General features: G+C 35.3%; 1 protein-coding gene across 7 annotated transcripts in view; it reads right to left on the bottom strand.

Annotated features, from left to right (window-relative positions):
* LOC121730977 (cAMP-specific 3',5'-cyclic phosphodiesterase) overlaps positions 1-16,491 on the bottom strand; it is a 474,096-nt gene that overhangs the window by 105,980 nt on the left and 351,625 nt on the right. For 5 of the 7 annotated variants that reach the window (XM_042120243.1, XM_042120240.1, XM_042120239.1 and 2 more), the window contains one exon: positions 15,039-15,074. The exons of 1 other annotated variant lie outside the window; for it this stretch is intronic. In XM_042120243.1, the coding sequence (XP_041976177.1) occupies positions 15,039-15,074 (36 nt within the window). Of the gene's footprint in view, positions 1-10,255; positions 10,815-15,038; positions 15,075-16,491 lie in introns of those variants that run through there. One more of the 7 variants, XM_042120242.1, reaches the window with a different exon arrangement.

The following is a 16,491-nucleotide window of genomic DNA, read 5'->3' as shown; positions in this document are numbered from 1 at the left end:
GATAAGATATGGCTTTCGGTGTTTCAATTCATGCATTTAGGGCATCGCGTACTTGAATTGCATTCAACTAAAATGATAGGACTGTTTACATGTTTGTAACTACACATCAATAATTTTGATTGTACATACATATTTTGATTTTTATTAAAATAATTGATAACATTTTCTGGTTCTGGCCTGGAAGAAATTCAAAGTAATAAGGCCGCCTTTGTGTACATGTCTGATTAATGAATATTGTTGTTTATCTTTAAGTTTAATTGTAACTTTTGTGCACAATAAAGTATATTTGTATTTTTTGTATTGTTCTTTGAACTGTTGATTAAAAGAACTTTTAACACAAACATCTAATTTTACCGTGGGAGAGCCATAATTCGGCACGAATGGGCCGGCTCGACCAGATAATTACCACAGGCTCACGAAAACCGTCGTGAAACAGCGCTTGCCCTGGGTTTCGCCAAGTGAGTGAATTTACCGGAGGCCCAATCCCCTACCTTATTCCCTTCCCTATCCTCCCCTATCCTATTACACTATTCCCTCTAAGGGTCAATTCAGACCGCAACGCGACGAGGCGAGGCGCGGCGCGGCATACATTTGTATGGATTTGACAGATTTCAATTGCGTAAGACATCTGGCGAATCTGTCAAATCCATATAAATTTAGAAATGCATCTACGCGTCGCGTTGTGGTCTGAATCAACCCTTAAAAGAACTGCGACGCACCTGCAGTAAACTGCTCTTCTGATGTTGCGAGTGTCCATGGGCGACGGAAGTTGCTTTCCATCAGGCGACACGTTTGCTCATTTGCCCCTTATTTTATAAAAAAAACCTATAGGTTTATGTATATAGGGAAAACGCTGTTCGTTTGCATCGAATAGGCTTCATATAAGTGCTGGGCCGATTTTGATAAGCACAAATACAGTCAACTACGCATCATTTCATTTTGCGCATGATACAGATTTACTGAAAACCTCTTGTAATATTATGTATATTCTATATGTAATAAATATTACAGGCTAAAGCAGAGAATGGATAGGTTTGGCTCTTATATCACAGTTAACATAAGACTGGATTGAACTGTGTCCGCACAAACAAGCGGTTTGGCCGCTACACCGCGAGAACACGAGTAATGGTGTGTAACGTACAATACAATTAAGTGTCTAAGCACACTAGGACGAAAATACGCGGCCGAAGTTCAGCATGATTACGCCAGCAATGCGCTACGCATACAATATAACGCGACGTAATTTCGGTATGGTGTGTCATCTAAAATTTAAAATACATTGCAGGCGTAATCATGCCGAACTTCGGCCGCGTTTCTTCGGCCTAGTGTGTTTAGACACTAATGCGCGAGATCACAAGCAATAACCACCAACCGCTCATTCGCGCGTAGTGAGCGTACACATATTATACATCGAGCCTAAGTACCAATTTCACCAACGACTGTTAAAGTTAATGCTCCAATTAGACATTAGAATCACGTTACCTCTTTCGTTTTTCATTTGAATGAAAGAGAAGACATGACACTTTAACAAGGTGTTAACACTAACAGACGTTGGTGAAATTGGGCCTTAGCCAGATACCCTAATAACTATAACTTGTGGTTAATGCATACACAGCTCCAGACTAGCAACCACAAGGCAAGTTAATTATATAAATAATTTGCGGTTGGCCAATAGGTTTACGCAACACCAATTACGACCAACTGTCGTAGTCAAATTATTTTGTTTTCCTTTAATAAATTGCATATGAAAATGACGATAAAGGTCAATCATACAGTCCTTCTTCTTCTTCTTTTTGAAAACATACAGATCTTGTCATTTCGTCAAAAGTGACAGTGACAGATTTTGAATCGCATGGATCATGTTATTAGCTGTAGTTATAATATGTAGAGCTCCCAAAGGATGTTTTGTCGTGCGGCTAATTACCACCACATTGTACGATGCCATGGGAGCCGGATTCTACGGAGGCAGGCCCCCAAGAGGCAAACATGCCAGTTTGGGGGAGTTTGCGACCGTGTTTCAGGCTGAGGTCTTCGCAATCATCGGTTGCTTACTAGAAAGCGTAGAGATGGCACTAGTTAACAAAAATATTTTTATCTTCTATGATAGTCAAGCTGCACTTAAAGCACTGACTGCTGCAGAAGTTTCGTCAAAATTGGTTCTGGAATGCATTGAGACGTTGAACATGCTAGGAAAGGACAACAAAATACGCCTAGTATGGGTCCCGGGCCACAGTAACGTCCCCGGTAACGAAACCGCGGACGAACTGGCTAGGCTTGGGGCTGAGAGTCTCATATATGGCCCAGAACCAGTCTGTGGAATATCTCCCAGTACCACAAAGCAAGTGCTCGAGGAATGGGTTCGCAAACTGAGCAGGAAGCAATGGGTTGAGACCCCTGGCCTTGAACACTCTAAGGCACTAATTTCTGGCTTCAACAAGAAACTGTCAGGAATAGTGCTCACCATGGGTAGGAATCAATTAAGAATCCTTACCAGAAGCCTAACTGGGCACTGCAAGCTCAATAAGCACCTTAACAGAATAGGTATTAGTAGCTCAATGACTTGCAGATTCTGCGAGGAGGAGGATGAAACACCCATACACCTTCTCCTTGACTGCCCTGCTCTACTACAGAGCAGGAACAGACACCTTGGTTGCTACGAATACACATCCACCGAGGAAATTCGTGGCACCAACCCCAACCACATCGTTCAATTTATGAGCAGCAATGGGTTGGGGACGGTACTCTAATGCCAAGGAGTCACAATAGATCCTCAAGGGTCGCAGTGACATCAGGACTACTTGACCTGCCTTCAGCAAAAAAAAAAAAAAAAAAAAAACGAGCGCTGGTGTCATTTTAAGTGACAGTTGCTTGGATCCACACCCCCATAACATTGAGATCCTTGTAGATGTAGTTACTTTAATTAGCACTTCAGTTTTCGATCGCAAAAAGGTATTAAGAGCGACAAATTATTTCGAATACTTAATAATAATTAAACTTTTGGAAATACCTGCGAGCTATTAAAACCGATGGCTTAAATTAACATTGACTTTTGAGTATAAACAAACAATACTGTCACCTCCAAAAGTTTGTCAATTAATCTATGATGTGTCTAGAGCTGTCTAGACTCTAGACACAGTATTATCTCTGAGGTCTAGACGAGACGCAGGACATACAGAATGTAAATACCAGATAATAACAATACTCATATCACTATAATCTTTGAAATACGGTTGAATGAAAGTGGTTAAATATTTTGTTTCTTTCATTTTAGTGGATACATAATATAATATACTATATTAAATTGAACATTGGACAAAAATATAAAACCCCGAGCTATCCATTTGGATTAGATGCACGTGTTAAATAATTATTAAAGTAATAATATGATAAATACATTTATGTACTAAAACCATATTTTAAAACGTTAGCGGAAATAATTTATTTACAGTTAGAAATTTAAATGTAAATGTAAAGAATAATAATTTTGATTAGTCTAATTAATGTTAAATCTAAAGTGGCATTATTTCACTAAGCTGTTTCATTTCTCTACCAGGTTTTACAAATTGTTTTAAAATACTTCCGGTATAAAATATTTCCGCTAGCCTGATTAATGTTTTACTAAAGTTAATTATTATTTTAATAATTTATTTAATATACATAAAATTAGATTATTATTATAAAATATTTTTATATTTTACCGATATATTTATTAGTTTTTATAGTATTGTTAAAAATACTTCCGGAATAAAATATTTCCGGTAGAATACCGGAAATATTTTATTGATTCTGAAATTATTTAATATTGAGACTGTCAACTGTTAATATCCGTTTGGATGGTATAAAAACGAGAGTCAATAGTGAAAAAGTTCAGTTTGCGTCGAGAGACAGGAGCAACCAGAGAAATAAGTTAAGTATTGTACTTTACTGTTATTTTCTATTAATTTAGATTAATTTAGATACTTGTTGCTATGTTTTAAGTTTATATTGTATAAGCAAATAAGTAAACGGTTTATTTTAAAAGTTTGATTATTATATTATTATTTGTATTAATTAAGAGTTGGAAATAATTTAAATAATAAAATAATAATTTGGGTATAAGACTCTTAATGAAATAAATAATGAATTTAGAAATTTAAATGGTTTTATTTTCCTATTATTTAGAAAAAAAAGAAAATCTGACAAACTTAACTATTTTTATATCTATAGCTTTAATTTTCTAATACACGCCTCGCAATCCAAATAAAAGGACTGAATCTTCTTATATGGAAATTGTTTTAGTCGCACAGGAGTGCATCTATTCAAATAAAATAAGTTTCTATATTATTGGACCGTATAAAAACTATCACCAGAAACAATTTTGGAGTGCAAACACGAGTTGGACTCATAAACGGCTCGTGTATATCCAGCTTAAATCTTATCAAGCATCTTAGAAAATATAGAGACCGTGTGGGCGGTAAGCCGATTATAGATGTGTATAGATCCACAATTTTATTCATACTGATAAACGATATCTGCTCTCTCTCAATAACAGAGATATTTATAGTTAGGCCCTGCACCGGCACGTGTTTTCAATTACCTTCCCACGCAGACACTAGGTAAAGCAATTACGTATAATATTCAAAACATGCACTAATTAATTGGATAATTTCATTGCGCTATGTAGGACGCCATTTTTCTGATATACTAAGTTTTATTGGAGTTTCCCAGAACATCCAGTTAACTACGATGTATACTGACGCTTACTATGTTTCGCAAACTCACAAACATGGTTAAACGACACAATGTTTTCGCATGTTAGAATCAAATCATGAGCTTATGTAAACCGTTTTCAAGCTTCGATTCATTTTATTGTAAGCAAAAAAAAAATACTTTAACAATGGCAATGGCAGTTATTTATTTACACACGACATTTAATTTTATAGCATTATAGCCGATTGCAAACCTATACCGCGTTGCTTTCATTTAGACATTTTTAACTATGTACCATAGAGGTAGAATTAAAATGTAGATAGGATTTACGTTACATATATTTTTATTATTTCCGGTTCACTCTTGAGGGATAAATTATCTTCGGATATATTAAATGATATATCTATTATCGAGCGACGAAACCTGTGCAATGTAGCTGCAGGGGCTATTTTGGGCGGTGTGGGCGGACGGATACATGTGAATGAGAAACGACTTCCATTGTCGCACCTCTCCTACCTGTGGCATCCAATGGCGACAATTAATTTGTCAAATGTGGGTAGAAGTATCTTTTGTTATATAATCTACTCATTGTGAAAATAAATTAATTGAGAAAAAATTGATTTGACGGCAGAATTTGAACTGTATGATAGATAACAACAATTTAATGAGCCTTTTAGAAATTGAGGGTCAGAGACAGTTGAATTATCAAACACCACCTAAAATAAGAGACTCTCAAGACATGACAAAACACAACGTGATAACTGATAGCAACCTACGTACCTAGCTGAGCCTAGGAAATCTACCCAGTTTATATGAGAGTTTGCAGGATTACCTGATTTTTTAAAATAAACGTTTTCACATAAGCTTTGGATTACATTATGTCCAAAATAACAGTAATGGGTTTAACGAGGGTTTAACTTTACCTTATGTAAATGTTTTCCGGTTATAAGGTCCTACTTAACCTTGCATTTTGTAGTTCATAAACTATAATCCCACTCTCAACTGTAACATCTCGCTTAAGAGCTTAATCCCTGTGCAGATTATGTTTGGAAAAAATAGACTTCAGAGATAAAACAATTATTGTTTGATAAATTAAGTATTATAACGGCTTTATTTATAAGCTAATTACGTTTCATATAAATGCAAAATTTAGTTTAAAAAATTCACTTTCAGAACGTCATGTAGGACAGCTTCAAAAATTATAGTTGTACTATCAGAGAAGTTGATTCCTATGCAAATCGGGGTCCTAAGTAGTTTGGTTGCCTTACGTCAAACCCAGCTGACAGATCACATATTTTAACATTGAATTGACATATTCGGCCAAATAACGTTGGTCTGCCAATTGCATAGGAATCAATTTCCTCGATGGTACATAATATTATTTTTTTATTCCATTATCAATTTCTTTTCTATTTAAAAATAACTAACTAAAAATATAATTCTGAAATACAAAATTAAAGGTGAAATTGTGGCAAATCACGATGATAACTTATCTGTCCTATGACATTTAAAAACATTTTCAAAGCACTTTAAACATTGAGGGCACAATGTTTAATTCTATATCGGAATTTATTGAGTCACTTTGATATTCAAGAGCAGACAATGGAATTATTAAAAAGAAATACTGACTTCATTCTAATATCTCTCACTCAATATTGGTTAAATTCTCAGATTTGTAAAGAAAGGTCGTCACCTCGAGCATAAATTAAATTTTTACGAACGTTTTCGACAGAGTTCGATACATTTTAGAAATTTATCACCTTAAATACAAGTAGAAAATAGAATTTAAGAACCTTCAAATTATATTTTCTGTTTGTTCTAAGCTACAATTGGGTTATATAAATTGAGTTTCATTGAATTCGATTGAAATAAGTTGCTTCATTTTTAAAAACTCTACAGTGTTTTTAAAAATGAAGCAACTGTTTAATTCAAATATTTCATACATACAATATGCGCATTTTGTACAAGTTTCTTTGGAAGAATTTACTTACGTCCACAATTTCATCCAATTGAAATATTTATCCTAATTTTATCCATTTGACCCACCAAAATGAGATTCTATAATACCCACCAAAATGAGAGACACAGTATGTAGAGTTTTTTTTTCAGAGAATAGAGAGCAATCCTAATCCTAAGTATTGCTAAATATCAGATTAAACTTAGTGTTCCATAATAACTTCCATAATAATTTTCCTTTCAAATAAATAACAATATTAGTGAAACTAATCCATTATGCTTAAGAAAAGCGAGGAGAGAAGGCGAGGGGGTAAGATAAATCGGTTTTGTTTTAAGTTGTAAAATTTGATTAGCTGCTTGTAAAATTTTGTTATGGATATGATTTATACCAGCGGATTAGGAGGCACAAATTACGTGAGGTGTTTTTTTTTAATTTTCTGACCCGCCTGCAGCCCTGGTGAGATTTCGTAAGATTTTATTCAACCCCCTCCCCCACCCAGGGGGGTTGCAAGGGAGGCTAAATGCAGGTTTCTTACAATCTTACGTAAACTTTACGCGTTGGATTGTTTGACAGTCAGTATAACGTCAAAGTATGAACGAAATTATTTTCTTTCGAAAAAATTAGAGAATGACCTTAATCCCACCAAAACATTAAATGTAAAAAGGAGCCAAGCAAAATATTGCATAGCCATGCAATATATCTATCGTAAAAAGTTTTTAGATCACATTCAAGCCAAGCCTTCAACTTATTTTGTAATTTAAATCAACATTTAGTGAATTTATCAATCGTTTTCTTTATTTTATAATTATAATAGTGGCTCGGCAATGAGCACAAGAAAAACAAATATAAAACTTCATATTTGGGATAGTTCATACATACACAAACGGCAAGGGTAAAGTGTTTTTTAGTATGTAACGACGCATGTGGACGATGGTACCCAATAAATCCGCCGCCGCTAAAGTCGCTGATTATTTCTCTAGTGCTCATTGCCAAGCCACTATAATAATTATAAAATAAAAAAAACTATTGATAAATTCACTGAATGTTGATTTAAATTACAAAATAAGTTGAAGGCTTGGCTTGAATGTGATCTGAAAACTTTTTACGATAGATATATTGCATGGCTATGCAATATTTTGCTTGGCTCCTTTTTACATTTAATGTTTTGGTGGGATTTCATTTCTTTTTTAAGTTTTCTTTTCTTTTCCAGGTTAAACTTTTCTGTACTTACACATTCTCTATCTCTAGGTATTTATATTCTAGGTCATAAAATTAATTGATAATAACAGGTAGGTACTTCTACAAAGTACAAGTTTTATGACAACTTTTGAACTTTCAGGAGGTTATTCGTGCACCGATGTTACTTTCGATTGAGTATTACGACCTATCCCGGATTTTTTTAAACCATAATAATAATACTCCGCAAACAAGCAATACCGCGATATAAAGGGAGTGCTACACCATCTATCGAGCGAGTATGAGGAGTGTACATCGTAATTCGCAGTTCTGATTTCATTTATATTTTAATCGAATTTAATTATCATAGTTTAATTGTTAATTTTGTTACCACTATTTTTCCTTTCGTACGTAAAATAATTATTATGAAGTCGAAACTCATTTTTAATGTTCTTGCAAAGCCACAAACATAAAAATCTTTTCTTTTATTTACAGAAATTATATTATACTTTTCAGTTTTTAGGTTTTCTTGCACAAAGGATGAAAACTGGAGCCTATTCCTAATGAGTGTAGACTTCTCTGTCTGTCTGTCATCCGTCCGTGTGTCACGAGGCTAGATCTCGAGAACCGCAATAGCTAGATATTTTAATTTTTTACAAATTATGTACCTACTTTTGTTGTTGCTATAAAAGCTAATAGTCCAACTAAAATAAAATAAATGATTAATCGGTTGTCTCATACAACAAACACGTTTTTTTGCTCTTTTTTGCTCTATATCCATAATCCCCCTTATAGGGCTACGAGCTTTTGCCCGCGGCTTCGCTCGCGTTAAGAAGTATTATTATATACAAACTTTCATCCCCTATTTGAACCCCTTGGGGTTGGAATTTATCAAAATCCTTTCTTAGCGGATGCCTACGTTATAACATCTACCTGCATGCCAAATTTCAGCCCAATCCGTCCAGTGGTTTGGGCTGTGCGTTGATAGATCACTATGTCAATCAGTCAGTCACCTTTGAGTTTTATATATATAGATTAATTATGACGTCACATTGAGTTATAAAGTTGCGGAAGATAATAATATGTTGTGTGTTGTTTTCAGCCCTTTTCTGGCCCTAAAAATATATGACAGGAAATTGATGTTTTTGGTTAAACTGGTCATAAAGCTATACACAGTACTGTTGGTTTAATGATCATTTAATTACAGGGAAATTAATATCTTGTTACTAAGTGGGAATAGCAAATAAATATTTTGTAAAAAAGATTTCGACTTTTCTATAATTAAAATTTTCTAGTAAAAATTCACAAAACATATTTTAAACTCAAGTCTAATAAGTTGATAAATATATTATGTGTTTATTGAAAAGTTATTATTTTATGTCGATGACGTAAAGTACCATTCTTTAACCGTCCATTAAAAAGCTTTCCCGTTTATTATCTTACGACATAAAAGCTTAGAGACTGCTTAAAATATTTTCATATGAAATATTAATAATTTCTTTATTGATACATCGTTGACTTGAGCGAAGAAAATACACATCGAAAATCAAAGAAATCAGTTTAAAATATTGTTTGCAGAAGAGATTAAAAATTGTAGAGCTTTCGTAATTAGCTAAAAGCTTTTGTTAGAGTCTAGCCGATTATTACCCACCCACGCATTTGCGCAGAAAATGCTTCCATTCGAAATATTTATACAGCTTCCAATGAGCTTCGACACATATTTTCAATTAGGTACAAGTGGAAAGCCGCGGGGGGTCACAGCTAAGTGCGTACGACAGTGTTAGGCTTTTGACGCTGAAAGCACAATAAAAGCTCGCACGTTTGATTTCGAATGGCGACATCGGTGATACTCGTGTAATGTTTATTTATTTTAATAATTTTGTATGGTGTTCTTTGAATCACATGTAAAGCTCCTTACCACATAATGGTTTTTATTGATTTCCCGGAATTTCCAGGAAGGTCTTTAGCTGATGAGATTCCCGATAGGAGCTTGATGAAACGAATATTAAATCTCATGCATGAAATTCTTTCTGTAATGAATGTAATATGTAAATTCTTATGAGAACGCTGAGGGGTTGTTAAATTTGTACGAAGACGATTTTTCGATAGCTGTACATTACAGGCCATTAATTCTTTGGTAGGTACGAAAATCTTTATGATACATAATACAATAGTAATGGGAAGGGAACGTAGAGCAACTGTTTTCTGTAGTTTTTCTCCTAGATGGTGTTCATTTAATAAATTACATTATGCGGGTTATGATTTAAATTGAGCGTTAAGTGACGTCAGGACACAAAGATCATTATAGTAATTATAGTACCGTTGCCTGTCCCTCATCTAATACTACACAGAGTGTACTATATGACTTAGTATTAACTAGCTGGCTTGGTTTCAATGACACAGCCACCAACAGCGTATCGTAAAGATACTTACGCGTCGCGCCTCGTGCGTTCATCCCAGAACTTATCCCAAAAGGTCGATCGGTTCTTGATCCTCAGGACTGAGGTGCTGAGGGTGCGGGGGAGGGTCCCGCCGCTGGAGACGCCGGTGGCCATGCTGTGCTCGGAGGACGAGCTCTTGCCGATGAAGGCCCCGCCGGCGCCCAGCCGGTCCGACTGCGATTCCGAGCGATGCATGTCGGAAACCGCTCTACATTGCGTGCCCAATGTCACGGTCGCGACGAATCCACAGTACACCCGCCGCAATGGGTACACGCAACATCCTTACACTCATCGACCTTTCGACGTCACTACTGTTTGTGTACACTACGATATCGATTGCAACAATTTCAACAATTAAATATTTGTATCTCAACGTGTCAACAATGCGTGGAATTTCACGTCGACTGAACTAAGTGCATAAATCCGGTCCGACCGGTATCGACGGGCCTTCGCGTAACTGATTCACGCCGGCACCATACAGTCACATCGTGGGGGGGTTTCAGTGCGGGGTTATGTGTCAGAGAGACATGCGGCCGGCGCGGCGCGCGGACTGTCAATGGGCCGGATCTCCGCGCGGGGCGTCCCGCTCGCGAGCCCGGCCACCGCCGAAGCGGCGCGACGACACCCGAGGATAAATTTGGCGCTAATAGAAACTGGCGAAGGTGGGCGCCGGTAATCAATGTTCGACGTGGAAATCGAGAATGGGCATGTTTCAGGAGCCCAGGTGAAGACGTCGCTACGTAGCTTCTAGCTAGTCTTGTTAATTAAAAATTAAAGGAGCTCAATGACGTCTAAGGAGTTCAACCGTTTATTTAGTGGGCACTAATTGTATAAAGCCATTAATTTAAGATCACAAGACCATTAGTTTGCGCTTACCTATTGTTTATGTTAACGCACTTTAATCGACTCTACTTTATGCCTCGCGAGCAATTTCATACGTCGCCGATAATTTTCAATCAGCTATTCAAAAATTGTTGTCGTATATTGAATTGTAAATTACTTTTCACGTGGTACGATTACTAATATGGGAGGCCCGCGACCTTTGACGTTTGGTATTTGACCCCGGGGGGCGATTTAATCTTCGAGTAGAGTTCAACATTGTAGCACGGGTTTTAAAGTGGACTAAAATTTATATCCGTTCATTTCGACAAACGCTCGTAGTACCGATAAAAGCTTATCATATTTACCGGGTTTCATTTAATTAATAATTATTACATAAAGTCATTTCAAATGCAGCTATTACAGTAAAACATTATGCTATAGGTTTAGTCAAAGCACTTTGAGTTTACAGATGGACACAATTCTTTTAATTTTTGATAATTTTGCAATTTTATGGATTTATTGATTAATATTTATCATAACGTAGTAACTCATTTACGTAATACCAACATGCAGTAGCACTTTGCGTTATCGTCATCGACAAGAAGGATACTTATTCGCGATAAAAATATCTAATCGTAATATTCTGTTCTGGGCAAAGTTCGCCACAGACTGGGTACCTGATGATGGACGACGCCGCCGCGGTCGACCTCGCAAAAGATGGCGCGATGAACTTGACACATACAAGCCAGGTTGGCCGACGGTGGCGATGGATCGGGATGAATGGAAGGACTTGGGGGAGGCCTTTGCCCAGCAGTGGGACTGCATAGGCTCTTAAAAAAAAAAAATCTGTAACCCAGTAGGTTCAGAACTTTAATATTCAAATACTTGACTTTCTTATTTCTGGAAGGTGCGTTTTAGTATAATTTGCGTCGCAAGTTTTAATATCACGAACCTATCTCTACCTATAGGTAGCAAAAATTATGTGAGTGATACCTACAAATCTATTTGACTGCCTTTTTGATTTTAAGCCACTTTTCTAAAAGAAGGATTTTCCTTTAACGTTTAGCCACCTTTCAATGGTGTATACTTTTTGTACTATCAAAACAAAAAAAAAGTAAGATGCGTTCTATCATACCCATATTTTTTCATGTGAATACAATATCAATATTTTCTATCACAAATTATACGTTCTACCATAGATTATATCAGAATGTTTTAGGAGAAAGTTTTGTAAGGCCTAAAATGTAGGCGATTAAAGGCTTTAAGGGTAATTATCCTAAACTAAGATCACACTAAATACCCAGCGGCGGTGGGCGACAGCCTTCATGTAAGATTAAGGATTACTCCCCAAGCATCATTATACTTTAGATATTATAAAGTGGGCGTTACATTATTTATAAATTGTAAGTATCCTGATAGCTTTGTCCATACTGTGCCTTTTTTTGTTCATCAAGGGCATACGTTATAGCGCAGTCAACAGCGAACGTGAGGCATGCCGCATGCCCGTGACGCGCGTTGAAATCGTAGCGCTCGCTATGACACTTTTCTTTCAACACAGGTGGATTTTAACGCATTCAATTATTGAATATGCCAAACGAAAGTTGACTAAAAAGAAGATGACGAAAATTGAAGATGAAATTGCATAATGTGGACATAGCTATCAGATGCCTTTAAGATATTACCGTATTAAGGCGTAGTTTTTAAATACTCATTGTATGTGTCCTAAACCATACTAATATTATAAACACGAAAGTGTGTCTGTCTGTCTGTCTGTTACCTCTTTACGCTCAAACCACTGAACCTTTTTTGCTTTTTGGTATGAAGATACTTTGAGGCCTGGGACAGGACATAGGATACTTTTTATCCCCGAAAAATGTACGCTACCAAAACGTAATACTATCGTAACTGTAGTAAGATAATAGGGATGATGACAAGGTCAAAGATTAGCGAATTTTGTTAATAAAATAAAGAAATCACGGTAAAAAATAAGTGTTCCCAAAATTTCAGTTCGATAGCATTTGTATTTTTTTTGTTATGCGCCTTCAAAGTTGGATAATCAAGTCGATTTTTTTTTGATTAAATTTCTTAATATTTGTATACTATTCGATAACTTATGCAATTACTTAATTAATAAATGCTACTTTTGTTAAAAAAACACTTTCATAAACGCAATATTTAATATACCTATCAAACAAAGTTCTCTCCCGATGCGTACAAACTACGAAAGAGTGACGTCAGTCTTTCGTAGCACTTTGTATGGAGCGTTTCGGGCCGGTCTATTTTATGAGATGTTTGAATTGTCATATCTTGGTGATTTTTTAAGCTATCAGAGTAATTCTTTCAGCGATGTTTCTATTTTTTAAGGATCTTTCAATTACCAATAAGAAAAAAAAATAGTCATCATGCCTATTCTGCAGAATCGACCTACAAGGGCTTGGAGGAAAGGCAAACGCAACTCAATATTTACAAATGAGATAATTGTCTTAAGACAATACAACGGTACTTTTTCCTTATCTGTACAATTTCCCGACCTTCCTAATTCCTAGTTGAATAAACGTATTACTTGGTCAATACCATCATCATCATCATTATCACCGAATCTCCGTTCAGAGTTTATCTCGACTTTCGTAGCATTGAAGTTTTGCTTTAAATTATTATTTTAGTAAGTATCGGTTTTGATTCTCTCATTAATCTTTTTATTTAAAAGCATGGAAGTGATCTTTATATAGTTAAGATAGAAGTATTAGATAAATGAAGGTAGGTATGGTGCTATCAAAAAGCTTCAAGAACCGAGAAAAGACATTGAAATCTAGTCGATACCGCGATATCGATTGAATAGGCTTTAGATTGACCTATCACTTTCTAACCGAAGAAATTCTCTATCGCCGAAAATATTTCCTTAAACTTCTTTTATATCTATATATATAAAACTCAAAGGTGACTGACTGATTGACCTAGTGATCTATCAACGCACAGCCCAAACCACTGGACGGATCGGGCTGAAATTTGGCATGCAGGTAGATTTTATGCCGTAGGCATCCGCTAAGAAAAGATTTTGATAAATTCCAACACCAAGGGGTTCAAATAGGGGATGAAAGTTTGTATATAATAATACTTCTTAACGCGAGCGAAGCCGCGGGCAAAAGCTCGTTTTTATATTATTATATAAAGAGCCAAACCAACGCAGGGCAAACATGTCACGTTTATTGACCTTCCAGATAAACCCTTCGAAGGGTCTATGGGGAAATACGTTACCCATGTCTGAACGTCGAAATTAAAATTGTTTGCCTCATTCCGATTTGTTTATGAATCGTTATTAGAATTTTTACGTTTATTTTGATCCGTCGAAAAAATATGTATATCTAAATGATCAAAATATATTCATTTCCTACCTTCATACGCTAGAGTGGATTCATTAGTGATAATTTCTAATAATATAGAAGTAGTTAAAAAAAACACTATTACGAAAGGTATAAAAATCTAGTCATCTAAGAACTAACAATGAGATTAGTTTAAAAACTAGGTATGTATCAAATTCAAAATTTCAAAAGACTCATAAAATAAAACCACTAACACGTAAACGTAGTGCACGATAGTGTAAACAGTGGTTATACTGTCAACAAGTCCACTTAAACGATGAATAATCGCCAAAATAAATAAACCTAGTTTAAGTCCAAACCCAAGATGAAAATAAATGATATTCCTTAAATATCTAGGAGTTAGGTGAGGCAAGAAGGTTTATTACCTTTTATCCGTTTTCCGTTTTATTTTACTTTCACGGTTGATACCACCATATATCCAATTGGCGATATCATCACAACATGATAGTGGTCAGTTTTCACCATCTTGGCTCACCAAAAACCAAAACCCACCTGGTTAACTATGACTAAGCATGCAAACACCGAGAAGGAATCATGCAACTAAATATACAAGCTAGGCAAGTGCATACGTACGCTCGATCCAACTGAGCCGCCTCCACCTCCTTGAATCTGTAAGCAATTAAAAATATGGAAAAGAAAGATAGAAACCCACGTCATCCGTTAGCGGTTAGTTCTGGGTTAGCCACAGTTAGCCACACCGAGTGTGCAGGAGTGTACAGTGTGTTACAATAGAAACCAAAAGAAAATTGCTTTTATTAAATCTTAAAATGAGAACTTCCGTTTTCTAGATGATATAATTCATAGATAAATTGTGTTACTTTTATCTTGGAGTATAGCATGGATCGACTATAACTGAATCTTAACAATAAACTTAAAATTTTGTGAAATTAACACATTACCTCTCTATTCTTGTTCTCTATCATATTTAGAAAAGAGGAGGCATAAGTTCTGACAAACGTTTAAGAATAATCTAACCTGGTGCAAATTAACCTAAGTTTTTCTTGTACAGTGATTACAGCTGCTGCTGATGAGATTTAAATTAACAAGTGTATAATTCACCAAAGCGTTTAAAAATATTTTTACAACAAATACAGCTATTACAAATTCATCAATCTGTAAAAAATATATTGTATAATATTATCTTAATTAAGATTAAAGTTTAAACTGGATCTTAGTAAAGTTTATACGATTTTTGGTTTCTATTGCAACTTTGGAGTGCGGCGTAGCATGGATGCCGTTATGCATGTGCGCCATTTTGTAAACAACACAACACATTGGGGTTAAGTCTACCTTACACGCATGCTATACCATTACCAGTTAAGCGTCTACCTTTTGGTGAAAGACAAAGAACTGTCAAACATTGATCACATTTCATTTCGATGAGTTGGTGAAAATGCGGTTTTTTTCTGTCAAGGCTTTTTTATGATTTTTAGGATAGTATAAGTAGTTTATTATAAGGAATGGTTTTTTTACCTCATATTATTATAATTACAATTTGACATTTCTTTGTTTACACCCTTTTTACCGGGTTATAGTTATGTACCACTTAATTAATACAATCCTTAAAAATTATTCTACTATTAATTATTAATAATTATTATTCCCACACATAAAATGTATATCTTCGAATGAAGCGACTCATATAATAATGATCGAACTTCACTTAGTAAGTTCGTTTGATCATTTATATTACTGTACTTATATTGTAGTCCTAACCATTCCTATTGTATAGGTGTAGGCTGTCTAATGTGTTGTAATTTTTGGTAAAATATGTACAGTTGATTTTTAAATAATATTTTGTAATCGTGATACAATTAAGTGTTACTCGTACATAATATATTATGTTATGAATTAAAACCATAGTGATGATGTTATTAGACGTAAGACGATTCAGTTGAGTGAGTATTCATACGAATGAATGCTTCATTTTTCTAACGATACAATTTGTGTTCAGACAAATTGTCAAAGTTGTTTCACTTGAAGTGAAATATTAGGCCGAAAAAATTTGGAACAACAAAAAATTATA

This window comes from Aricia agestis, chromosome 10, assembly GCF_905147365.1.
Source record: "Aricia agestis chromosome 10, ilAriAges1.1, whole genome shotgun sequence".
NCBI classification, from domain to species: Eukaryota; Metazoa; Arthropoda; class Insecta; order Lepidoptera; family Lycaenidae; genus Aricia; species Aricia agestis.
This window is presented reverse-complemented; position numbering and strand designations above follow the sequence as displayed.